This window comes from Pieris napi, chromosome 2, assembly GCF_905475465.1.
Source record: "Pieris napi chromosome 2, ilPieNapi1.2, whole genome shotgun sequence".
Lineage (NCBI taxonomy): Eukaryota > Metazoa > Arthropoda > Insecta > Lepidoptera > Pieridae > Pieris > Pieris napi.
In genome coordinates this window covers 3,990,076-4,018,020 of record NC_062235.1, presented here as the reverse complement: position 1 = coordinate 4,018,020, position 27,945 = coordinate 3,990,076, and the positions used below count along the sequence as shown (strand labels likewise).

Genomic DNA, 27,945 nt, shown 5'->3' with positions numbered 1-27,945 from the left:
TAACACATTTACATACATATAAAGTATATCAATTAATTGTTGCACAAATAAAAAATATATATGTATATAAATTTTAGTTAATAATTAGAAGCATTTAAATAAAAATGTTAGCAACCATCGCACACTTGAAGCCAAAATGAGCCACCAAACTTAACTCCTGCAATATACAAATTACTATGTATTTAAATGATGATAACATATATGAATAACTAGCATTTTTACAATTCGCATATTTATTTCATTTATTCGAAACGGTTCTTAGATATCTAATATACAACAATACTATACATATATATACCCAGCAGCCAGCGTGTATATTATAGTATAAGAAATGTTGAAAATTAGTGTTTTATATTAATGTTATTTCTCTGTTACTTCTCTATATTTTCATTAAAAGAAATTTTTGTTGAAAAACTTTGTTTCTTAAAAGTTAAGGAAATAAAAAAAAAATAGCAGATTAAATTGGTTGATCCATTTTGGGCTTTGTCCCTAGAATCAACCAATTCATTTTGACTTAATTTACAATATATTATATACTAGCCGTTTCGCGCCCGCTTTGCTGGACGAATTAAAATAAATTTTATGTTTCATTATTTTATTTTTTTTCATATTTTTATTATTCTTCTTTTTAACTTCCCGCTAAGAAAATTGAAATATTTCGAAAATCGAGTTTTTAACAGATGTTGACGTTTTGCGGTTCTAGGAAGCCTCTTTTGTTTTTATTAGCGGGAAAAATTTTCATAAAAGTAAAACAGAAATAAAAAAATGAAGGAACGTTGGAATTAAAAAAATAAATAGCCATAAACCATCTAGGAAAAATTTCGCATCGAATGGTGGTAGTTTCATGTCGATACGATCAGTGGTTTAAGCGTGAAAGAGCCTCAAACGAACACCATTTTCTTTTTATATATATAGATATATATATATTGATTTACCTACAGTGTCAATGAATATATATATAACTATCAAACCATTCAATTCAATTCAGAAGCCTTACCTGTTAATTGTAAAGCCTGGAATAACTACTGAAGCCAAAGTCTGCCAAATCAGAGCATCGCCTGTTTCAATTAACACCTTCTTTGGTCTACCATCATTCTAAAAGACCACACACTATATAAGTAACTATTTCATTTTTAGATTTATTTAATGTTTAACTATGTAAGAACTATTTTAATGTGTCTTGACAAATGTTTTTTTTATCTTTAACTCATAATAATACATTATACCTGTATATAGTAATATAGGCTATATTTAAAACATAAATGGCCAGCTTTGGTAAGCGGCTAGTATACAATAAAATAAAGTTATGTAACCTGAATCAGGCAGGCAATCAGGTACACATTTTTGTATTGGAAAGAAGTTTCAAATAATGTTTTCTTTACCAGTATTGTAACTGTAATAATAGATACTGTAATTGTTATTTCTTATTAGGATTCTAATTGTAACAATAATGCTATTAATGCCTTCAACACCAAAATTTTAAAAATTACAAGCTAGTAGATAAAACTCATTATTTTATTTTAATAAAATGTTTGTTGTGTTGGTGTTATTTACAGACAGATCGTGCCATACCTGATACATCTTCCATCCTTTATCCCCAGTGTCAGCAAAGGCGTAGGCAAATGCAACAGCATAGCTAGCCCTTACAACTTTGACGGGTACAAGTGACCGAAACGATTCACCCACTTCATTGGCATACCCTGCAAACATGGATCTTTTCAGTGACCAATACATTAGCAAAGATGAGGGGTGAGTTTAAATTTAATTCTCATTTAATTTACTATGACTATTATTCATGTTTTTAATTTTTATATTATGTACATATTACAAATTTGTATAACATTTATTAGTTGTAAAAGTAACTAACAAAAATTAAAATAGCTAAATAATTTTACTATAACAAATCTACAATTATATTTAGATATTAATATTTGTACACAACTCTTTAATAAAAGAGTTTGTAAAGTCAAAAAAACTATGACTACATTTTCGACATACCTAAGTATCGAACCCATGTATCACGAAATAAATCCACTTCACAACTAGACATTGTGAAGCTAATGTTACACACTCATCAGTACGTCTGTATTCCGTAGATTTTTTAGCTAGCCTAAAGTTTTTTTTTTTAAATATTTACGAATGTTAGGTAACCCAGGAAGCAGAAAGTTACATCCAAAATATAAAACACTTTAAATTTGAAGAAACATATTTCTAAAATATAGATAATTTTATAGTAGCTTTCAGTTTCCCTTATAGAAAATTCCAATTACCTTCCGGTAAATCTTTTTAAAATAATTCCGCAAAATATTTGCAACATCAATTTATAAGACGTACATCAGCTTTGATGAATGAAAACGACTGACAAATGACAGATGTTAAGTGTTAGCTAACTGTCAATTTTAAATTCACTATGGTCATATTATTATTGCCCTTGACAATGATAAATTGCAGTTGCCACTTAATGGACTTTATCATATTTTTGCAAAAAAGTTCGATCGTATTCATCGACTTAACATTTCAAGTATTTATTAGTCATTCAATAAAACATATATATATATTGCTTTAACTAAAACAATGTCATTGAATTGTCTAAATAAAATTGTTCTCAGTACTTAACTCGAAAATACAGTTTTTATACACATTAAGTATTTTAATACAGGAATAAATGTAAGTATTGTATGTACATGTAATAAGCTATTATTACTATATGCATATTGAAGCGAGATAAAGTATACATATTTATTTTTAATTAATATAGGGGAGTTTTAATAAATTTGAGTAGGCAGTCCTTTGATCAGCTGTTTGTCTGACCTTTTGTGTCAAAATGACGGATTGATTAGTAAAACGTCAAAACATGTCAAAGCAAAATCATCAGTTCTCAAATAATGGTCGAGGGTGATATACCGCTATATTTTTAAAATATGTTTTTATAAAATACATTATTTAAATTAATCGCACATACTGAATCTTTTGTAGTAACAATTAATTGTATTGAGATTCGTAAATCAAGACGTGATAGCCGAAGACCAGTGTGCACTAAATATAACGTAAGTTGTGTCGATAATTTGTAGAACATTACCTACTATTTCATTAAAATTTCTTACAATAATACAAATGTACTTACAAAAACCTTCACTGTCACTTTACCCATAACATTCGTTTAATGAATTTTTATTGCAACACGATTACGTACGTCTAAATTATTGATCAGCGCCAAGATTTACCTAGTGTTTATTTTAGATGGGTATTTATTACGTATTCCTAAAAATGAATGAACAGAGGTGTGACGCTAAATTATTTATTTTTATATTTTTGATAGTGTTAATAACATTAGGATACCTCATGATTTCCTAAATTATTTTTTTTAACACGGTAACCATCACTAATATTCGTCAAAAAAATTGGCGTATTATTTTACAATCTTATAATTTACATATTCGCATAATACATTTAGTAGTTTCCAATTATTATGTAAACACTAAAAAGTTACTTGATTTGTCGAAAGCGATAGAAGTTTTTTTTAATTTCTTTTTTAAATTAGCGTCAGTATATGACTTATCTCAAACTTCCCATCGTCCCATGACACAAAAGGTCTTCGGAATTTTTTGCTTAACAGAACTTTAGTTTTTTTGTCGTGCACCCAAATCTCATTTGGATTCCGATTTCTTCTATTTGTTATGGCCCGTCAAATTCAAACGTTATGTTTGCCGTACACCTTTTCACATTAGCTCAAATACCGGATCTAACAAACATTGTTCGACAAAAGCATTATTACAGACAAAGGACGTAATTACAAATAATACAAATATTGTAGTATTAAATTATTAAAACTCATAATGATGTCTTTTTGGATAATTGAAGTAGGTAACCAGTTAGTACGTAGCAGTAAATCAAACCGACGCTTAATAAATTCGCCAGATAACGGGAGCAAATATGGTCACTGCTATCTCTTCCATTATGGACTATTGAATAGAATCATACGCTTTATGTATTTATGAAACAAGCAGATATTTGCGATTTAGTATATAAGCAGAATTCAAATTAATTGGCGTGAATTGATGTTAAAAATATAATGTATTTTCGTTCATCGTCCACTGATACTGACTACTGTTTAAAGTGATAATTAAACCCCACAAAAAGAGCCCAGGGTTTCCCCATGATCATATTAAAAACTTCGGAATCACCAAATACAGAACTTGATTATAGAGTACAGAATGACTCGACAGACTTTTTGCGAACATTATATTGAAAAATCAATAATTTTAATTAATGATAAAAACATTTTGCTTATTAATAAATAGTGTGTTATTCATGCATTGTGTATTTTATTACAGCGAATAAAGCAATATGTTACGACGACATTAGCAGTTAGGCAATACTATCGCAATATTAAAATATATTTTAGAATATATACACGATTATATATATTCATAAGGACTTTTATTTTGAAAACAATAGTAATATCATGTACGTCACCTTATTGCCTTCAATTAAGTTACTTAAACAGTAAACAGTTACCTTAAGGAAAATGAAAAATGGCGTAATATTGCCATGATTCGTCCTTCGAAATTAAAGAAATAATTTCTTAAATTACTTGTAGCAACAATTCATATAAAAAATTATAATGTTACATATCTTTTAAACGCCAATAATTACAGAGTCCGTTTGTACCCCAAAAAAACTATCGATAGATCGCTCACACAACTTGCGGATCATCTTGAGAATCAAGCAAAAACCTACGTGCTAATGAACTAAAAAATCACAGCGTTGTATTTATTATTCTTAAAAGTGCGACGTAATGATCTTATATTCAAATAAATGATTGCTTACATAGCAAATATACTTGCGTACTTGGGTATTCGCGGAAACGTGACAAATCGTTATACGTCAGGTATGGATACTATGAATAGGTATAATGTGCAGTTAAGGTATTTAACTTATCAGAAATCTCAAGGAAGGAAATTTTGTATTCTTATAAAAACATGCGTATAAAACTCTTTAGTACATAATTTAAAGTTCTTTATGCAAAACTAGTGTTCGCCTACTGGCTAAGGTGATCCTAAGGTCGTGGTTGAAACGCTGGCTATTTATTATCGTATTACCAGATTCGTATCATACTTAGCGCCAAATGGCAACTCTGAATCTCACCCCCGTAAAATGACGAAATCTGTAACAAAAGTAGAAATATGTCAAACGAAACACACATTGGGGGATTTCGACACATTATAATAGTAGATTTCGGAATTAAAAAGTTTATATTATTAAAGATAATTTACTGCGTCAAAGATTATAAATTCACGTGATAAATGAACTTAAAATGAATTGATGTATAGGCCAATTGATACGCCAGCCAGTTATATCAATCCTGCATAATATGATGTCAAGCAAAATGCGTCGCCTTTTTGTCATGTGATTGCTAGTGATTCGTGTAGTGATAAATAAAGGAAAGTTATTTATAAACTGTGGGTCTGGCTTTATTCATCTCTGGCCTGTGTTCAATGTAGCTCTATGTCAAGATTCCCAGAGGTCGGTAAACGCAATAATTTAGCAGAAGTCCTTAGTGTTTGATGTGTTATACAACGTAATATACTAAAAATAAAATAAAATATGTTTATTATGGAACATAAGATACAGGTATCAATTATTCCACGTCATTAAATTTGAATCTGTAGGCCTCCCTACTCATCGGCAAAGACAGAGGGTGTAGGCCGAGAGAAAAAGCCGGCGTAAAAATCGGTACTCTTTTAAAATAGCAAATCATCAAACAACACTTATTTTAAAATAAATGTCGCAAATTAATTAGAAGTAGCCTGTCTAGCACTAATCCCAGGCCCTTTTATAAACTAGATCATCATTAACTTTATAGTAAGCCTTTTTACACAGCTTTTCTTTAATACATTTCTTAAATTTATTAAAAGGCAGAGATACAAGAGCCTCTGGGATTTTATTAAAGAAGAGTATCCCTTACTAGCTTAAATACCCACAATATTAAATTAATAATAATAATAAAATAATTAATTAATTCTTTTTTAATATGTAAATTAATGTATACACAGATTTCAAACTCAAACTCAAAATATCTTTATTCAAGTGGGTAACCAAGTACACTTTTGAATCGTCAAGTTAAATTAATCATAAATTTACATTTACTACCAGTAACTTTGCGATAGCATTGAATATAAAGAGTATAAGATCAATTGTGTAAAGGGTTTACGGATTTCAAAGATGGTTGTACATTTTATTTTAATTACCACCTCTGTAAATTTATAATGGATTTTCATTGGTAAGCAAGGCGTATGGCAAATACATAAGCTCTAAGACAAAGTAAGACACAGGTCTGCTTTTTTTTAATTATTGGAGATCAAACGTAAGAGGTTAAACTATAATATAAAAAAACAGTGGCGCTACAAACTCTTTAGGTCTTGGCCTCAGATTTCAGAATCTGTTTCATGATCAAAACTAAAATATAATATACCAAATATAAACTTTATTTTATTATATCACGTCACATTTTTTTCACTTAAGTTGAACTAATCTGTAACTTGTGAATTTGCTTGTATTTAGACACATTCTGTAACATGAGTTCCAAAATATATTTTTTTTTAATCACGCATTGTCTGTTTCCCAAAATATGGGCGACTACAGCGAAGGACATGGTGTGAAGTTCCGTCAACATGTTAAAGATATAAAAAGAAGGTATAAAGGTCGTAGGGATGATACTATGATGGCGGATTATTGTTGGATGGGGATAAAGCGAAAACTTAAAGAAACTTAAATAAACGAAAAGAAAACCAACAAAACCGAGCTATTATTAAAATATTATGTTTTTACTTTTTATTAATAGTTATGTTGAAATGTGTGTTGTTATTATATTTATTAGCTTCAGACATTATAAAACTTCATAAACATTTCTTAAGTGATTTTCATTTTTGATGAAAAAGCTATGTCATCTAAATTTCCAAATTTGACATGGTATATATAATATAACTCCTTTTTTATATTAGTTTAAAAACATTTATAACAAATGATAATTATGAAGAAATTAATTTCGCAGAACTGTGTAATGATCGAAATTACTAAACAATCAATACCAAAAAATCTAATCTGTTACGCTAGTTTTTTTAGCTCCGATATTCAGGTTAATATACCATCAACGTGAACGTATTTTTAAATTAAAAATCAAGGACTTTACGATTTTACATAGATATATTTTCCTTTGAAAAGATTGCAATGCAAGAATTTATAATGCAGTCTAAAGACTAAACGTTTTCCTGCTACTTTGATTAACATAAGGACAAACAAGAGACTTACAATTTCAGCTTTGTTTTACTATAAACCAGTGTACTTTGCGATAAGGTGTTGTATATGAGTAAAGTCATAATAAAAATACTCTGAAATGTAAATATTTTTACAAAGTTCAAGCAACAAGTTCAAAATACAGAAAGCAATCGCGAACTATCTCTCCGGTGTATCAATGCAGATAAGTCGTGCTTAAACTTATTTCTACCACTGACCTTGTGACTTTTGCAAATCGTTCTCAAAATAGCCAAGATATATCCACTAGCATATATACATAGTAAGCATTCAATTGATTCGTTTAATAAAAGTGTAAATAGCAGATTAAATTAAGTGTACTTTGATTAAAAGTGTAAGCAATTTCGTATTTGTTCATTTAAAAGTACTTCCGTAGTCAACAAAGCTCATTGGATTAATAAAACGTTAAACAATGTAAAGTCTTAGTAAATTTGCATGAATTCTTTCAGGGTTTAAGCTAATACAATGATAAACTAGACATTGTATAAGACTTTCATTCCAAATTTAATTTTCTCAGTTAACGCCTGGACGTTAGTGATTCTGCTTTTTGCTTTTTGTTGCCCTGTTTTTAATAATTGACCACGTACTATGTAAGTACTCTGTATTATTTGTTAAGTCCCGTTATCCCCATTTGGGTATAGGTCATATTTCTGCGTCTGCACATAGGCAATAAGGTGTTCATCCCTTTGTGCTAATCATTTGAACGGACGATGTTTGGCGGTATTTATAATTATATAATATAAATAATTTTTATTTTAAATATTGACAAATATTTTTATTTGTTGATAGCGTTGACGCAAGCAACGCTGTTTAATATGATATCAAGTGTCTCACAAGTCAAGTCTTTAGAGATTATCTAATTCAATTATATAGATAGCAATATAGCGTTTTTGACACGAGCAGCTGTTATACCATTCTTTGGTAGAGCAACGAAAGCGAATGTCTACCTTCAAGGAAGATCTGAACCCAGTTTGACAGCTTCACTTGCCTTCAAGTGCTCAAATAGAGAAAATGACGCGCAAGCCTTTATTTGCTGCCGCCAAAAGCGAAGCCATTTTCTGTTTACCCAGCTGCTTTTCAAACGCTAAATTGGGGAAAATGTATTGTTGCTATACATGGTAATCAATCAATTTCAATATTTCGATTTTACATGAATTTTAAATGCTTTTTCATTTGATCTTGATTTAACTAAGTAGTCATAACTCTAGAGACTTTATATCCCTTATCAAAATCACTTAGTTACGCAATCGTTATGATCAGGGTGACTAAAGTCAATACACGCTTATATTTAATGATACAATGTTTTAAATTACATAAGATCACGCGTTCATGATATATATATATCATTTGATAGATTATTTGTTATAGGTATTAGAAACTTCCCTTAATGATATCCTCATTTCAAGATGTTTTAGCACGTCAGTAAGATTTCTTATCATCACCTTCAGACTCTTTATTGTCAAGGATTTAAATTTATCGATAATACTTGATACTCAAGTATGACGCTACTTCAATCGTTTTTTGCCGAGATACCTAGAAAGTTTCATCAGTATGTCAGACCAGCTCCTACTTATATATATTAATTATGAGTCATTAAAAAAAAATAACTTTTACTCTTCTATTAATATTATTCTTTTTTATTTTATTTTAGTTTAGTTATGTTTTAGTATATTTCTAGTGTTACATGTAATTTTATATTTTTTTGTTAATTATTTATACACCCTCAGTAGGTACTTTTATTTTTCCATATTTGGGTTGCTTAGAAGCAATCGCTTGTTAGCGATGAGACCTCCCCTTGCCTAATGAGCCATGTAACCAGTTTTTTACGACGAACGAAGTATATATAAATAAATAAAGTATTCAATTGCAATTTATATTCTTATACCAAAAAACACTGAAAAGTATTTAAATTTAACGACAATTTTCACCCCTAAATGAGACTTATAAAGCTTTATTAGTCTCATTTTTGATACACTCCACTGTATATTATTATATCTCTGCGCTATGTACAATAATACATAATATATTCGTGTAGCATATTCTATTAATCAAGGTATATCACTTGAACCATATGTATACACACATAATCCACACAACTTGCATAAATGAAAGCTACGACACTAATCAAGATAAAATTGTAATCCGCGTAAAAATCACAAGATGAAAATTAGATAATGTGTTAACGTGAAGTGTTATTCTAGTGCTAGTGTAGTATCAGACGGTAGCCATGGGAAACGGCAAGGAAAGGGAACCGGAAAAAGAAAAGCTGAACCCAAGTGGATGGTGAGCATTTTCTTTTTTTCCATCATTTTTTAAATATTTCCTGCTAATTCTTAATCATGAATCTTAAAGTAGATTGTGTTTTGTCTTGAATCACAAATTTATTTACTAAACAGATTATACGCAATTGTATTAAATACTTCTACTATTTTTCATTTTAATGACAATATCGTGTGTGTATTTATTTATATTCTGGAGATATTTTACATATGATTTACTGTATAAAAAAATAAAAGATAAGTTAGCTAAATGTTCTTGGGTAAAATATCCGAAATATACTAAAATTACCTACAAATAAAGCATTATTTTATCTTCGTCATACTTAATACTATAAAAGATTAAACCAGAAAAAAAAAGTAATACGTTTGAAAATGTAAGCAAGAAATATCTAGCTTTTATATAATCATTGAATGTATAAATATTCATGGAATCGTAATTTATTTAGACGATTGTCCATTGTGATGAATTGCATTTATTTATTCAAGGCGCATGTTTTTGTAATTCCAATAATTGAAATAGGATCTAATTTAAATTGAATGACAAGATTTTATAATATTTATGAAAATAATATTAAAAAGACTGTAGTAAGCAACATGATTATAATCTTTTTTTATTTTTACTATAAAACAAAGAAAATTTGTTTCCTACATGTCATCTTATCGGTCAAATCTTTTTTATCATTTTCTTATATATTTTATGTTTTAGAATTTTGAATTAAACACTTGACAGCTAAGTTGAAACTCGTGAAGTAAATTATTTATGAAACGTTATAAACGTTTATGAAGCTTTTGAATACTGTGCAGTAATTCAAAAAAAATTATAAAAGTTTTATAAATTATTGTTTTTCTATAAACATTGTTTTTCTAACTTATTGTCGTATGATTTATAAGTATACCAGCAATGGCATAAAATCCTGAGCCTGATTTTCCTCTTTTTAAATGTGAAAACGAAAGATTGTTTATAGCTTTGTTTAAAAAAAAATCTTACCAGAGTTTCTATGTGGTAGCGAGTGGGATCCATATTTCATAGTAGACCATTAAAAGCATTTAACGCAAGTTAAATCACATCAGTACAAACTTTTTTTAATTCTTCTTCTAAGAGCTTCTCTGAGATAATATAAACCACTGTTCTCTATAATCTCAACAAAGGAAATGCACCAGGAAAGTGGACAATATAGGTCAGCATTCGATTAATTAACTTTTAATGTTTTAAAAACATCACATGACCATTGTAGTGATAAGGTAGATGTGGGGTGATGTGCCTTTGGTTCAAAATTTAAATACATATAATCTCAATGACACAGCTACGCAATCTTTGACCAAACAATTATTGTACCTTCTATAGTGCCATTTTGCTGGAAATTTTTAACTGGTGAGCGGCATTATAAAGTATTAATTGTTAAATTAAATTATAAATTATTAATTGTTAATTAAACTTCTCCCTTGATTTCAATGATACAATTATGGCTGCGAGCTGCCATATGTATTTGTAAACTTTGTTTTCAAAATTAGCAATAAATCGACAAAAAATTAAAATAAAAAAGTTTGTAAGTATGTATTACTTTTTCTAATAACTTAATTTTTTTTAAATACGTAGATTCAATGTTCACACCCGGTTAATATTATTATAATATATGTTGCTATATTATTTGTATAATAATGTATAATATACTTGTCACGAGAAAAAAATTAGGATGACCCTCACAATTTACACGAACTGTCAATTGAAACACGCGCCAAGCTTAGCGACAAATAATTAGTTTATCAACACACTAAACGTTATAATTGATTGGATATAACATAAAATTGATTGGATATAATGTTAACATAACAAATCTATTATGAGCAATTTACATACTTAATTTTTCAACCAACGCGGTCGTGAAATACGAATATTTGACTCACGTCGAAGTTTGGTGCCAAATACGTCTGTTCTTTCTTGATCTTATAGCTTATTAGAGCTTCCAACGAATAACCATCAGAAAGACGATTGCAGAAGTTTCATTACTGATAATTTTCTTGATAGTAATGAAAACACTTTAGTTGTCCTCTAACTACGCTGCTTTTACTCCTAAAATAGTATTGCATATTTTTTGTTTAAATTCGCGAAATATTGACCAAGAGTTGGTCGCTCATGCATGTCAGAACTTCGCGAAATAACCTCAGTTTTATTGTAATTTAGTAGCGTGGTCAGTCGTTTTCTATAATTAAAAATCGATTTTACATAATTAAATAACGATTAAACGCGTTATTACTCAGTCTTTGAATGCATACTGTGGTGTCTTGAACAAAATATGTAGTAGAAATGTTTACTTATGTGTTTAAATTGAAACATTTAATTAACGAAAATACGGGTAGATATAAAAAAGCGAGCCATAGTGACATTGTATGTTGTATTCTGATGCAAAGTTTATAAGCCTGAACGCTTCTTTAGAACATATGTAACAGTTTATGGAAAAATAACAAGTGCAGTTATAAGTGGAAATTACCGAAGCCTATATATTATTCAGTAATTGGCCGCCCCAATTAATTTTATCAGAACATATCGATCGGTAAAGGTCTAAATAACATGGGCCCAGATAATTGTATCTTAAAATGCGTTTGAAAAAGACGTTGTTATTGTTCGAAAACGATTTCCAAAGACGTACACGTGATAATGATGAAGACATTCCTTTGTTACGAGACGAGGAAATCGATGGTGATGACCGGTAATATTTTTGAGATAAATTAATTTCATCAAACAATTGGTGCAGTGTATTTCAACACAGATACTAGGTAAAATAGTGCTTCGATTAAATAATTCGTGTTGAATAAATTTATCTGGGTAAATTACAGATATAATACCAGCTTCTACCAGCAATTAAATGACCTATAAAATTGTGGGGTTTATGTAATAATCGAAGGTTTCAAATTACCTACATCACCCGAAAATAAACAGTGACGACAATTAGTATATTGACGTTTTATATCGGGTTATCAAACCAAATAGTATTGGGTTTCACACCCTCCAATTGTAATTAGGAAATTCTAAATGAAATTGTTGAAATTAATACTTTATTAATTAATTAAAGCACCGTAAGCAGTGGTTTGGTCAAAGCACCAAGTTATTATTCAGAAGCGCGGCATCCAAAATTAAAGTAGCCATGTTGATCGCCAACCTTCGAAATGATGAACCTACTACCCTTATTCATAATAATTGAACTTTGTACTGTTTCGTCTTTCCTGTCTAAGTGTTTTTATGCTGAGATGAAAAGAGTCAAATTTACTGTACTTAATAAGTCGGATTTATTTTATGTTATGAAACCATATCAGAGTCGCTCATTACTGTCTAACAGTTACGCCATTTAGTAATGATTTGAATATATGTTTATTATAGATAAAATCGGAAGCAAAAAATTCTTCACTATGTCTCAAATCTGTCGTTATCTAATCGTATTATATTTCATAGCTTCTTAGGTATTTTCATTATAAATCTCGGTTTACTTTGCTATTCGTTTAAGACAAAGTATTAATTATCTAATTAAGATCTATACGTACTTTTATATTTTTAAATATGGCTCTTTTTTTTAATACAACACAGAATAATACAATCTAAATATTATTTTTGAAAACCACTGTGGTTTGTATTAATGTAACAATAGCAGTTGGCAGGAGCGCGACAAATGAAATAATTCTTCAACTTGTTTTTCATGTTGCTTTATGTTAAGCTGACAGTGTGGTGCATTTATTAGGCTAGTAGCCGCGGTAGCAAATATCTCAACGTTCTCTCGCCATAGACCTTTTTTGCTCTTGAGCTCGGGTCTGTACGTCATGCTCAACTAGTGTTTTAACTTCTCGAAAAAAGTAAAAACCTACTTTTCTTTGTTCCAGGCCTCAGACGCCGTCCAGTCAGCAGTTCAACGTGATAAGACGCGTCTACCACCAGGATGTACTTAATAAGGATGCTGACTATCATTTGCCTGAAAAGCCTCGTAAGTTTGTTAGGTTACGAGAACATTCCTTAGCGTAAGACTCCAAGACATCTCAAAAACATATTGGATTTTCATACGGGAGTAACCTATTGTAGTTTTAATTTATTGTAAATTGTCTGTTATTTAAAGTTTCGTTCCTCTTGGACTTTACAATATTCTTGTTATCTTTACTGAATATTTTAATTGATTGCCAAAAAGAGATCGCTTGTAAGCCGATAAGGCCGCTTTCTAATAATTATTTATATTTCGATTTAGGAACTTAAAAAAAATGTTTGTTTATGCAAGAAAGTTCTCAATTAAAAAATTATAAATGCTTGGTTAATAAACGAAATGAGATTCAGATTCTGTAACAACCTATTATGTGAATGAAACTTTTTAACGAATTTTTTACAATGTTTATATCACTGGAGTTATGTAAATAATGTTCTCATATATTCGCCTATGTATTCCTGAGAAATCGATTATTAAAAGGCTCGTGGTCTTTTTAATACATAAACAAGTCAAAGAAATACAAATCTTTTTCCGCCCCACATGCGGAAACCTTACTATAATGTTATGTATATGTCACCGTAAAATTGTAAACACCGTTAGATTGTAATCTATCTCGCTAGATTATAAACTGTCGAAAGATTGTGAACCTTAAGGAACTGCTTACAATTTAACGTATTATTATTCGGTAGTTATATGAAATTGTTGGAAAGTAAAATTAATCTGTAATTGACCAAAGAAGTTTGAATGATAACTAAGTTAGTGTAGTACAATTTACCGAATAATAATACGTTAAATTGTAAGCAGTAAGCTGAGGTTCACAATCTTTCGACAGTTTATAATCTCGCGAGATAGATTACAATCTAACGGTGTTTACAATTTTACGTTAACATATACTTGCGTAACATATTTTGTTAATTTTAGTGAGCTATTCGGCCAAAAAAGCGGTCCAGAGTTGCGGTTTTGGGGACTGTCTATTTAATTCGTTGCCAATCATAAAATGGCTACCTGCTTACAAACCGAAGACAGATCTGATTGGCGATTTGGTCGCCGGCGCCACCACAGCTGTTATGCACATACCACAAGGTAAAGATATCCCAAACATCAAACGGAATTGAAAAACTGTTTTTGTATTGGACAGTCCATTTATTGAGGTAGACTATTTTTTTAACAAAAATACTTAATAGAAAATGTAACTTTCAGGAATGGCGTATGCGCTGTTAGCTCAGGTGCCACCAATCATAGGGCTTTACATGGCATTCTTTCCCGTTCTTGTATATGTTGTGTTCGGAACTTCGCCCCATGTGTCGATGGGAACTTTTGCTGTAGCTTGCTTAATGGCTGGAAAGGTAAATTATATAAAAAGATTTTTACCAATAGCACATCCTAGTTCATACATTATACTTTTGTATATTTTTTTTGGAATTTATTGAGAAAGATCAATACAAAATGTTTTCTGTATAATCATTTATATGAATTCCTTTTCAAAGATTTGCTATTTCAGGTTGTAACCGAGCACGGAGCACATGAAGTCCCAATAAATGGGACAGATATTGCTGAAGGTAATTTATAATATAATTATACGATATTTTAGTAATTTATTATTATTAATCTATACCATCTGTAATACAAACTAGCACTAGACATGTAAAATCCGTTTACGTTATTAAATATGATAATAAATTTAGAATCAAAATACCATTAGTAAACTATTCCAATTGTATCGAATTGTATTTGATCAAGCTATGTATTAGAATTATCGCAAAGTTTATTTATCAATTTGTATTTTTTTTTTATATTTTGGAAATATAAAATAAGCAATAATAGCACAGTTATCGTGAAAAAATGATTGAAATCTCTTCATTCGTTTTTTCGTTACAAAGATACATAATATCCTCTTTATAATATCTTCATAGATATAATGCAACGGAAATCATATACTCGAGTATGTATTAAAATTGAAATGTAAAACCGGCTTCTAAACTGTTTTTCTACAAAATAATTCTCATTTCACGATAAATAGTCATTTATAATACACCTTTAATCGTCTAATGCTTTATAACTAAATAAACAAATAAGGGATTAAAAGTGTATTCTAAGGTGAAAGGTAAACAGAATACAGAATTTAGTCTTATAGAAAATTCCTTTTTTAGCGACGTTACAAATGACATCGCAGTACTCACATGTACAGGTGCTTAGTACACTCACATTCGCTGTTGGATTAATACAGGTGAGTAACTTAAAATGTTCTACCACAATAATCTTTGAAAACTGTCTTCTGTGTGACACAGAAGTCAATTTACTGTAGCAGACCACTGGTTTCAATGTGCGACTCGCATCATGCCGTAGGTGCGATCTCCGGCGGTGTCCCATTGGCGTTTCTGTCTATCAACACATTAAACACTCGTTCGTACGGTGAAAGAAAGCATCGTGAGGAAACCGGCAAGCCTTAGACACAAAAAGTCAACGGCGTTTGTTAAGCACAGAATAGCTGTTCACCAACTTGCCTATTAGAAAAAATAAATTATCACAAAAAAGTTTATAAAATCTGAGGCCCAGACCTAAGAGGGTTATAGTTTTGGTCGCCACTGATTTTTGTTGTAAATTAATGCTTTTTTATTGTCTCTGTGTCTGAGTACGGCTATAAGGGTAAAATTTAGAGAATAAACTTATTGTAAACTCTTCTGAATTATAACTTTCTTATATCTAATACGTCCGTGCTACTGAATTCTACCCTCAGTCTCGATTATAATCTTAGTGTCCAAAAAGAAGTCGTGTTCAGCGTAGTGACCCTGAATCTTCCTCTTAGACCCAATCGTCATGTTATAGATAATGATGTGGGTACTACGTCTTGGAGCGGTGTCAACGTTACTCTCAGAGCCTCTGGTCTCTGGATTTACAACAGCTGCATCCTTACACGTGTTAGCTTCACAAGTCAAGGACCTCTTCGGGATAAGACTGCCTAAACTAGGAAGCAACTATAAAGTCGTCTTGGTAAGTTAACGCCATGTACATTGTACATACTTAAAAACCTACAGTTAAGTTTCATTTGAGTCCTACCAATATTTTTTTTTTATGTACATGTGTCTTTACTAAGACATCATGACACAGTAATTTAAGTCTAACCTAATCTATTTTTACATAAGAAAGTGTCCAATAACACTACTTACAGTCTCTATTAAAGGGGAGACACTCTGTTCTTATGTGCTATTTAAGACCAATATTTATAAAAAAATAAATACCTCATGAAAATAACGGTATTTTTCCTACATTAATTTACTAAGATATTAAACGTGAATGTACGGCCTCCGCGATAACATCGATAAGCAGCGCAAATATCGCAGTAGCGCGCAAAGGGTCGCAAATTTAAATAAATAAAGTTAATTGACTCCAATGCATTAATTAACAATATTTTTTATTTTTAAAATGTATAAAGAATGGATTATATTAGGCAAGTTTAGATGTTCCAAGTCTTGATGGTCAAATATGTATGATTTGATTTCCTTAGACAATTTAGTGCTTTCGAATAGCCATCAAGCCAGATTTTATTATTTAAAGAGATGGATGATTGTAGTCTTTAAGCACATTGATTTTTTAAACCAAAATACAAATGTGTGTATTTTTATTAAAAATAATTTAATGCTAAATGAATGTAAAGTAAATACTGAAGAGAGTGCCTGCGCCTCGCTATACTAGGGCGTAACTCCGACGATTTAGATTTTATATGATCGCTACGCTTATAAAACTATAAAAAGGCCTGAGTGAGCAATGTACACTCTTGGCTGGTACAGTGTCAGTATTATTATGATGTGGTGACGAAAAAAACAATTTGCCAAAAATAAAAAAATCTTTAACTTACTTTAAATAAGTAAAGTAAGTTATAATTTATAAAGATAGTGTGTGTTTTATTTACACTTAAATTGTAAATAATATTTTATCTCAGCAATAGTTTTAGATGGTTAAAATAAACAAAGATGGTTTAATTTAATTATTTGAACCAACGAAATATTTTTCCTTCCAGACTGTCATAGAAGTGTTCAAAAACATGTCGAATTTGAATTGGGCTGCGCTAATAATCTCGTTCATCACATGTCTCGTCATATCACTCAATAATGAATTACTTAAGGTATACAATATACGTTATATTATTAAAATTTTGTACTCTAATGTCGGATTTAATTTTACTATACTATGTGCTCTATAGCATGGTGAGGGTGACAGTTTCATTAACGTTTCATTTCACTCTTGAAAGCTGCCGCGATTTACAAATTTTGAATTAATATTTCAGCTGTACGGCATTCTTAGTATATTAAATCATTAATAACTGTAGTAACTTAAATTTGACCCAGCCGGAATGTTCTAGTCTACAAATAAATTCAAATTGAAAGAAAAATTAAGCAACTGTCACCCGCACCATTATACAGCGCACATAGTATAAAGTTGCATAAACAAAAAAGCGCCACATTCCTTTATAGATATATATATATATATATATATATATATATATATATATTTATAGACTTTCTAAGAATCAGAAAGTTTTTTCTGGAAAACAAGTGAATGAGTCTTAGGGTCTGTTTCACAATGTATGGATAAAGTACCAAATAGCTATGCAACACATAAATTATTTGGAAGATAAATTGTGCTATGTGAAACTTCATCGGACTCATAACTTATGATGGACTTTATGTGACAAATAGCGCAATCTGACAGTCGTGAAACGCAACAATAGTGTTTATCCTACCAATAAGTAATAAATAGCTAATTTGGAATTTATGTAGAACTTATCCGTACATTGTGAAACAGACCCTTTATTGTTAAGATATTTTGTGGTTTGTCTGTCAAGGGACTACTTTGTAAAATTAAATTTTTACTATTTCAGCCTTGGGTCAGCAAGCGAAGCAGGGTGCCGGTGCCCATAGAGTTACTGGCGATAGTTATAGGCACTCTAGTGTCTAAATTCGTTGATCTTAAAACTAACTACGGTCTTTCATTAGTTGGTACTATACCTACTGGGTGAGTTTTATACGTTTTCGTTTTTTATGAGAATAATATTCATTGACACTGGTTAGTTTAACTTAATTATACTTCAAAGCCTATTTACAGGCATTTTTTAAATTTAATTCACCTTTATTAAACTTGGTACCTTTTTAACTTCTATCAATTAATGTATATGTTAACGTAAAATTGTAAACACCGTTAGATTGTAATCTATCTCGCGAGATTGTGAACCTCAGCGTACTGCTTACAATTTAACGTATTATTATTATTCGGTAGATTGTAATCTATCGAAGTGAAACCGTCAAATTGTGAAACGGATCGCACCCCGCGCGCTGATTGGTTGAACGGAATATGCCCCGCGCCACCATATTTGTTTGTTAATTCGTTTGTTGTCGAATGTAAATTGATTGTTTTGATGAATGTAAATTGATCTTTTATCTTTAAATGTAATATAATTTGGAATTTCGTTTGCTAGAATTCCGATATTGAATTGTCACGTTTTATAAACCTCCTCCATCGAAATATTTGGTTCTATCGTCATAAGTATCGGTTGTTAGTGCCAATTAGTTAATTAGATTTTGGTGAAAGATTTTTTAAAAGATATGTTCTCAAATTTTCAGTCTCCCAGTACCAGAAGTACCACCAATGCAGCTCCTCCCAGATATAGCTTTAGACGCGTTCACAATAACAATGGTCACTTACACGATATCCATGTCTATGTCACTGATATTCGCAGCCAAGGAGAAATATGAAGTTGATGCTAATCAAGAACTGTTAGCGCTGGTATGTAAAACTAGTAGACTCGGCCAAGCGTTGCTGTGGCTAAGATTTTTGTTATATTACATAGTAGTAAACTATTCAAGAGAAAAGGCAGGAGAACACCAAACACCATGCTTTTTTGGTGGTTATTTATTAATTAAAATTATTAAATTGTAGCTTATGTGATTTTTTTTTAAATAAAACATAGCCTATGTCACTCGGGAATAATGTAGCTTGCCAACGGTGAAAGAATTTTTGAAATCGGTCCAGTAGTTTCGGAGCCTATTCATTTCAAACAAACAAAAAATCAAACCTTTCCTCTTTATAATATTAGTATAGATATGACTTTTATAAGTGCTAAGTGGCTAAGTGATTTTAATAGCAAATTTATTAATTGACACAAATGTTTTTTGACATGAATAAAGAAAACATTTATAATTATTCGTCTCTTTATCGTGTATTTGCATGCCCAATCTTGGTGAATGTAGGTTTGTATTACATCTGCATACCAACATTTTGGCTCATGTTTCAAGAAAATAATCATTATATCGTAAACGGAGTAATATCCTATTCATTGAATGACGGGAGCCATATTTTTTCAGCCACTTTTGAGTCTAAGACTAATTTTTAGACATTTTCTGCAGCTCCTTTTCGCTGAGTCGTTCTGAAACCTTACTATGTTAATTATTTGCTATATTATTATTTTCTTTATTCCTACATAATAATGTATTTACATTGTGTATTCGCGTATGCTTGGCGGACCCATGCGACCTCTTCAATGCAAAGAGTCCCCTTGTGAGTTGTGTGCTGTGATATTGCTACTCGATTGTGATTAAGTTGCATGGATCTGGTTAGCGCTGTTGCTTCTTAAGCTCTCCTGTCATTGTCACACGTGTATATCCTTCTATTATGTTATAGAAAGGATATACACATATATTTAAAAGTATCTGATTGTCCTCATTTTAACATGTGTGATGTGTTTTAACTCTCAAAATGAGTACCTAATAAGTTTATTTTAGATATGTTGTGGTCCAATCTATGTTGATGTTATCATATCGTCGCTGAAGAATGATAACCTCGTATGTCCAGGGAACCAAACATTACGGGAAACGAAAAAAAAGTTCAATTTCGTCGATGTTCGTAAATATATTTATATGTGTTTTTGTCCATAGTTTTAGGTGGTAAAAAGGAATTAAGTCCTTACTTCATGATTAAACCAGTTAAATGCCATAAGAGTCTGAGAATAAAAAATAAATATTTTTTGACATACGAGGTTTTCATTCTACAGTGACAATATACACATTTAATTGTTAAAATGTTTGTTCATTACAGGGAGCGAGTAACATGTTCGGTGCGTTCTTTACGTGCGCTCCAATGTGTGCCAGTTTGTCACGGTCATACATACAGTACCAGGTGTGAAATATTTTATATTACATTTGTTTTCAGCATAGTAATATCAAGCTTTTATTAGAGAATTTATCGTCATTAATCGTACTCATAAGATTTTAAATACAGCATGTTAATAATGAATTTCTACATACTTTTGCCCGCTCTTTAGTTAGAATTGATTTTAAGCGCGTTCTTGACCTGACATATGCAACCGCTTATGTATAATAAAATTAAATACGCATAAAAAACTTATACCCAACTTAAAACGGGGTCGTTTTAAGTTGGGTATAATTTATTTTTTACAAATAGATATTAATACAATAATTCCTGAATATCTCAAAAACTGCTAAATCGTAGGATCCATATAAACTAAATTGGAATCAAATCGTCTCGATATGACTTCTAGTAACTTAGAGAATAGAAATGTGAACAATAATTTAAATAGTCTAGTCAAAGAAGAGCCAATTTAAAAGATTATGTTTGACACCTCATCAAAATTCAATAATATTATAAATTTTTTCGTAATTAAAACTGTACAATTGATTTTCAATTCCGATTACATGTTTATTGTAATAATGACGATAGAAGATAATTATTTTAATTTACTTTCTCTAATAAACTCAAATCACTTAAGAGAACTAACCGTACTTACAATGTGGGGTCACTGAACCCCTATAAAGTTAAAACTGCTGTCACACAGTAAAACTGATCTATTAAATTTGTGCTTAGAAGCCTAAACCAACCATTCTCAGATATTATTCAATTCCAACAATATCACAGATGTTTTTTTATGCAGGCGGGTGGTAAGACTGGTATAACGTCAGTAGTGAGTGGGGCGTTAATTCTGTGCGTACTTCTATGGGTTGGGCCTTTCTTCGAGCTGCTGCCACGCTGCGTCCTGGCTTCCATCATCGCTGTCTCGCTCAAAGGCATGTTCATGCAAGTCACAGAACTCGCCAAGTTAGTACTTTTATCTATTAAAATATTTTACCTCTAGCATCTCATAATCTAAGTAAATAAATAATTTATAGTCTGTAATAAGCCCAGCCTAAATATAAATCAAGTGAAATTAATATTTTTAAATTCAAATCTTGTTAATAATCCCAATTAAAACCTAAATATCCATAGCGAGTATTTAACAACGATTATTGAAGTGCAACTTCTTTAGAATCGTTGTGATTTCAAACCGGATGCAACGGAAAAAGCGACAGTAAAAAGAGACAGACACATAAATTAATAGGATTTGGCGTGAGAGAGAGTGAGATAGGAGGCATTATACAGTGTATAAACTTTAAATTTGTGTGTATTTGAACATTTTCTGAAATAAAAAAACAGATTTGATGAAAATTAAATAAGTAAGTCAAGTAAGTAGTTTAATTATAAAATTAGATTATTTATCAATTTTATTTACAAATCATTAGTTATAGAAACTTTTTGAAGTGAAAACTTCGTACTACACTTAATTAAAAGTTTATACACTGTATAATGCTTCCTATCTCATTTTCTCCCACGTTGGATCTTGTGACTTTATTTCAAACTTTTATTATTTTAGTTTTTACCAAATTAAAGATTGATATTAAAGTTATAAATAAAAATTTAACATTAAAATATATTTTTCTTTAAAGAAAAAATCCTACATTTAGATAGAGAAAAAGTTTAATTTACATATTTTAATTATAAAAACTTTGTTTTTGATGGTTTCACTTCTACCACGTGTGAATTGGACAATGGACACATGATTTTTTTTCTATAAAGCAATTGTTTTCCATTTTTAATGAACTTCGTGTGACTTTCAGATTCTGGCGACTAAGTAAACTTGACGCATTAGTGTGGCTTGCTACATTTTTGACAACTGTCCTCATAGACATTGATATCGGGTAAACATTTAAATTTTTATTAATAAACCACTTCACTATTTTAACTTTGCTTGGATCAATTTATTTATACCATGTGCGGTGTAGCATGGTGCGGATGACAGTTGCTTAATTTTTCTTTCAATTTGCTTTATCTGTACTACATTCTGGCTGGGTTAAATTTCGTTACTACATTTATTATTTATTTAATATATTACGAATGTATTACAGCTGAAATACTAAGTCATAATTTGTAAATCGCGGAGAGTGAAACGAAACGTTATTGAAACTGTCACCCGCAAAATGCTACAGCGCACATACTATAATATTATTTAATTTCTTCACTCTTTATTTGAAGAGCCGTGCTCTGCAGTTGACATCAGTTGAATATGACATTTGACCGATTGTATAAAATGAAAATATATAATTAATGTTAAAGCTTTCAGAAAGTTATTGAAATGTTAACTTTATTTGGATGGTATAACAGTTTTGAGTAAAGATATTTACGGTATATAGGCTTGGTGCGGGTCTTCTAGCCTCAGTGGGAGCTTTGTTCGTGCGATCTCAGCGACCGTATACCTGCTTATTAGGAAGAGTTCTTGATACAGACCTCTACCTCGATATCAAACGGTACCGTGCGGTGAGTATTGTTCTAAAACAGGAATTGCTTATAAATAAAATGCTAATGTAACATTATATTGGTTATTTAAAAAAAATCTATTAAAATTACGGGTTGGATTTAGAATTACGAGATGTTGAGCATTTAAGGTTTAATAATACGTGTGTAGTAACTGGAATACCAACTTACCAAGTTGAGTTCTTTTCATAACAAATTGAGAAAACAAGGATTTAGATCATAAATGGACAAAAAAGTAGGAACAGTCATTTTTACGTGAATAATTTACTAATCGAGGATATCACGTTACGGTATGTTAATAATCACAAGAAAACTATAATTTACTTAAAATATTAGTTGCATTTATTGATCATTCTGACTATATTTTATGAAATTTCTCCATATTAACGAAATCAGACGATAATTCTATGAAATAGTTTCGTCACGTTTACGCTTGTGTTGGCAGAACAACGACCTCCACCATATCTTCTATTTCTCTCTCAGTCTTCAATGATAGTATGAAGAACTGCACACAGCACATGATCAGAATATTGAAATATAACGTGCACCACCATTTTGCAATATCGAAAATTCCCACTTCATATTTTACGTTGTATGGATATGTTTTGTTGCCGAAGAAACGCATTTTTAAGAAATTATTTCACATATTTTTTGTTTGTTTTGACGTTGTCATGTTTATGCTGATTTGACAAATGTCAGATGTAGTTGCTTAGTAGTGCTACATTTTTTTTTATGGCTCTGGCACGGCTTGTGCATTAGCCAGCGTTAAGTATAAGATTTTTATAATTCGTGCTTTTTGCCTTAGAAATTCGACTATGTCTTCCATGTACGGTTTAGACACTCGTCCGGGTACCGCATAACCCTCCCAAAGGCCGAGAACAAATTTAAATTAAATTAAAACTTGCCCTCGAACCGGGAATCGAACCCGGTACCCCTCACTAGCGCTACATTAACCAATCGAAAATAAAATAGAAATCCATGAAACTACTAAAAACTATTTTTGTTGTATTATCCTTAAGTATTCATTTATTTTATATTAGTTTCATGACGTTTATATCTTGATTTAAAAATAAGCGTGCTGCTTTATTAATAATTCAAATTTAATGACGTGGAATAAGTGATACATGTATCTTATGTTCCATAATAAACATATTTTATTTTATTATTTTATGCACATAAAGTCGTTCGATTATTTCAAAATGTAAATATGTATACTGTTTTTATCTAAAATCTAATCTCTGTTTTTCAGGCGGATGAACTTCCCGGGGTAAAAATATTCCACTACTGTGGTGGACTCAACTTTGCAAGTAAGAACCTCTTTAGAGCCACACTGTTCAGGAAAATTGGCTACTTGAAGGAGACAGACGAAGGGAACCTCACTAACAAGAGTGAGTCATACGATTGGGACTCAACGCTTGGCAGAAAGGTAAAACTTTAACATATTTCAACCTATTTTATATAGTCATAATTCTATCAAGTTTAAAAGAATGAAAATTTAAATCAGTCTTTTGTTTATCTAGTTAAAACACCATATCCCTAACATGTACGTAAACTTCTAAAAAGAATAAATCGAAATTCAATAAACGAATTTATTTTAGTGGATGATGATGTGCGCAAGCGCAAAAATACCTAATTCACTTGTAGTTTTATTTTAAAGTAAAACAAAACCTGCTTTAACTTATTATTGAAAAAAATATAAACATTTCAAAAAAATTGAAAATATTTAATTTTATATAGAAAATTAATCGTTTCAGATAAACTGTGTAATAATAGACGCGACTGCACTATCTTATGTTGACGCGCCGGGGATCAAAAGCCTTCTCTCCGCTCAGCAAGAACTCGTCAGCAGTCACATCACCGTACTCTTAGCTGGCGCTAACGGTAAGATAAATCTTCTAATATATAAAATTCTCGTGTCACAATGTTCGTTCCCATACTCCTCCGAAACGGCTCTACCGATCCTTATGAAATCTTTTATGCATATGTAAGTCTGAGAATCGGCTACTATCTATCTTTCATATAGGGATAAAAAATTAAATTTTAGACAATTTGTTTTGTTTTTATTTGTTATGATACAGCGTACAAAAATACATACAACCCCTAATTTTTACCTCTCTACGATCAGCCCCTATTTTTTTATTATAGTAGATAGTTATTTTTATTGAACTAAAAAATGTTTCCTAATAATATACATGGCAAAACGACGTTTGCCGGGTCAGCTAGTATTTTATAGAATTCGTGATATGCGTCGTAATATTGTATGCGGTGACATTATTGTTGGCCGACCTATGCGACTTCTTAGATACAAAGATTCGCCTAGGGAGTTGTGTGCTGCGAGATTGCGGGCTACGCGATTGCGAGGAAGATGCATGAATCTCTTGAATTTCTAAGCTAAAATAAAATTTGTATTTCCATCCGTGATTAATAATAATAATCATTCATCGTTTTATTGCAACGAACGTTCCGTACTTCCGATTGATTAATTATAAAAATAAACCGCACAATCAGCCATATAAAAATAGGCATGCAAATGTCATATTAATTATTCTCCTGTAGTGTAATACGTGTTGTTCTCACTATAATGTAAATGCTCTTATTTCGCAATGCCAACTACATTTGTGTTTTATTCTTATTAAATCATAATATGGAGCAAGTGTAGTGGTTGCAGCTGTGTAGGAAAAATCAAGTTAATAATTTTATTAAATATATAAGTAAAAATGTAAAAATTTACAGCGTTTCATGCTGATAATGTATTTTACAAAAAAAAATGTTAAAATAATTCAAAATAAAAAAGTAAAAAATGTTTCCGCCCGGGATCGAACCGGGGGCCTTCTGCGTGTTAGGCAGATGTGATAACCGCTACACCACGGAAACTTGAATGAATCATGCGAATTTTTAAAAGGGTTTATAGTAGACCTTCGGAATATTAGGTTTTTATATTTTGTTTCTGATATACTATACATACTTCATTTTTGTCAAATTTATTTATTGTTATTCTTATCATTCACCAGTCATTAAAACAAGGCATCTTTATGCCTTTGATGACATGATAACCGAATATACTTACAAGTGAAAATAATCAAATTGATCAAATAAATAAATAAAAATCATGTTCAACTGATAAACTACTTTAGGTTCATTTGCTATGCTATTTATAATTTAAGGTCATTTTTGTATTATTTATCTTTGTAAACTTTGTAGTTATAAGTACATTATCGAGGCCACACATTGACTATAATTTGTATATGTTTCTTTCCTTTTTAAATAAATAAGTAATACATATATGTTTTTTGTCTTAACCAACCGCAGTAAAATCTAAATATGTAACGTTTTAGATTATTAATTTGAATTGATAAGTGAATTTGGGTTGTAGTTTTTGCCTGCACGACCACTTGTTGTATTTATTTTTGAAATATTTTTAAGAATGTAATATTTTCTTTTCCAGGTCCCGTTCTAGAAATGATAGAGAAGTACAATTCTTTAGAGTCAGAGCAATTGCAAGTGGAGACATTCCCGACGGTCCACGACGCCGTCGTCTACTACAAGATGTTAGAGATCAAGAAGGAACCCACCATCACCATTGCCACGTGATTACCATAATTTTTTGGTCCTTTACTACTTACTGTGATAGAATTTCTATCACTATTTTTTAAAATTTTCCACCACTAATATTGAAATAGGATTTTTTTACCGCTAATTTTGTGATAAACATTATTGTATTCACAATACTTTGTAACATTTTATCACAAATGGTTTATCAAGTTAGTATACAGTTACTGCCGTTCTAATACAGGTTAGTAAACGTTATTAAAGTTATACATCACTTAGATATTCAATGTTTTGCCCAATCTCATTACTCAAATAATAAAGTGTCGTTTTACAAAGTATGTTTATAAATAGGACCCTTATTTTAATGTTACTAAGGGTTAAAATCAGAGTCGATATTTGCGACTTAAAACAATAAATATATAAATATAAATTTTTGACATACGGAAATTGTACTTAGCGGTAAGTCTCGTTAATCCTATATATATGTCATCGGAACAAAATCCGCAATTTATAAACTTTCGTAGGATTCTAAACGAGAGAATATTTGTATTATTGTACGCCCACATTTTCAAAATTCAATTTGCGACGTCTTGTGGTGAAGCTATCAACTAACGGATATCCATTCGTAAGATTCTACGGCTAGGTTTGGTTATTTATCGCTTACTTATTATTTTACGCGTGAGTTCAGCAAGTTTGTCAATTTGCGAAAATGTGGGCGTAAAATAATACAATTTCCTAGGAAATTTATAAAAATAAAAATGTGTTGTTTTCGTGCGTCACGCGAGATGTACGCTGCCATATACGAGTATTTTAGATTTTAACAAATATTTATGATTCTACTATGGCTATGGGTGATATATGCAATTGTTGCCAATTTTCGTGTACCCCTGCTATCGGATAGACAGAGCTATAATCGCTTTATACCTATCTATCTGATACGGTTGTGAGACTTAGGCCCATATTCAATATACATTAGGTCGTTGAGCATTGGCGGACTTTATATAGAAATCATTGCCTTGACACTTATGTTGGCCAAACAAACTGTTAATGAATTATGGATTTATTCCAATATAAGTCTAGACCAGTGTTTCCCAAAGTGGGGCCCACGCCCTCAAGGGGGCAATTTGAATAACAATATCCACTTGGATTTAAGAAATTGTTATATAAAATTTCTTAAATCAAATCAAATTCATTTATTCATATAG

At 30.7% G+C, this 27,945-nt stretch overlaps 2 protein-coding genes and 1 non-coding gene across 8 annotated transcripts in view; 1 reads left to right on the top strand and 2 right to left on the bottom strand.

Annotated features, from left to right (window-relative positions):
• The window catches only part of LOC125059487 (mitochondrial fission process protein 1), a 13,148-nt gene extending 2,380 nt beyond the window's left edge, over positions 1 to 10,768 (bottom strand). Inside the window, exons 1-4 of one of the 3 annotated variants that reach the window (XM_047663906.1) lie at positions 10,582 to 10,768; positions 5,149 to 5,167; positions 1,573 to 1,700; positions 998 to 1,095 (exon numbers count right to left, since the gene is read on the bottom strand). In XM_047663906.1, the coding sequence (XP_047519862.1) occupies positions 998 to 1,095; positions 1,573 to 1,700; positions 5,149 to 5,167; positions 10,582 to 10,614 (278 nt within the window). In that variant the 5' untranslated portion in view covers positions 10,615 to 10,768. Of the gene's footprint in view, positions 1 to 997; positions 1,096 to 1,572; positions 1,701 to 1,998; positions 2,620 to 5,148; positions 5,168 to 10,581 lie in introns of those variants that run through there. The other 2 variants (XM_047663916.1, XM_047663923.1) reach the window with 2 other exon arrangements.
• LOC125059451 (prestin) lies at positions 1,637 to 27,945 on the top strand. 4 transcript variants are annotated; one of them, XM_047663887.1, is made up of 18 exons: positions 2,863 to 3,047; positions 9,516 to 9,597; positions 13,464 to 13,564; positions 14,477 to 14,638; positions 14,756 to 14,901; positions 15,057 to 15,114; positions 15,706 to 15,782; positions 16,382 to 16,546; positions 17,574 to 17,678; positions 18,435 to 18,568; positions 19,174 to 19,336; positions 20,645 to 20,725; positions 21,498 to 21,661; positions 22,498 to 22,578; positions 23,071 to 23,194; positions 24,441 to 24,617; positions 24,946 to 25,072; positions 26,637 to 27,945. In XM_047663887.1, exons 2-18 carry the CDS (start codon positions 9,542 to 9,544, stop codon positions 26,780 to 26,782), a joined length of 2,067 nt encoding a protein of 688 aa, XP_047519843.1. In that variant the 5' UTR covers positions 2,863 to 3,047; positions 9,516 to 9,541; the 3' UTR covers positions 26,783 to 27,945. The 4 variants fall into 4 exon arrangements, with proteins under 4 accessions (XP_047519844.1, XP_047519843.1, XP_047519849.1 ...); XM_047663888.1 differs by lacking the exons at positions 2,863 to 3,047; positions 9,516 to 9,597 and adding an exon at positions 1,637 to 1,749; XM_047663893.1 differs by lacking the exons at positions 2,863 to 3,047; positions 9,516 to 9,597 and adding an exon at positions 7,844 to 7,904.
• On the bottom strand, positions 25,993 to 26,065 carry Trnav-aac. Its single transcript has one exon. It is a non-coding gene; the product is annotated as a tRNA-Val (tRNA).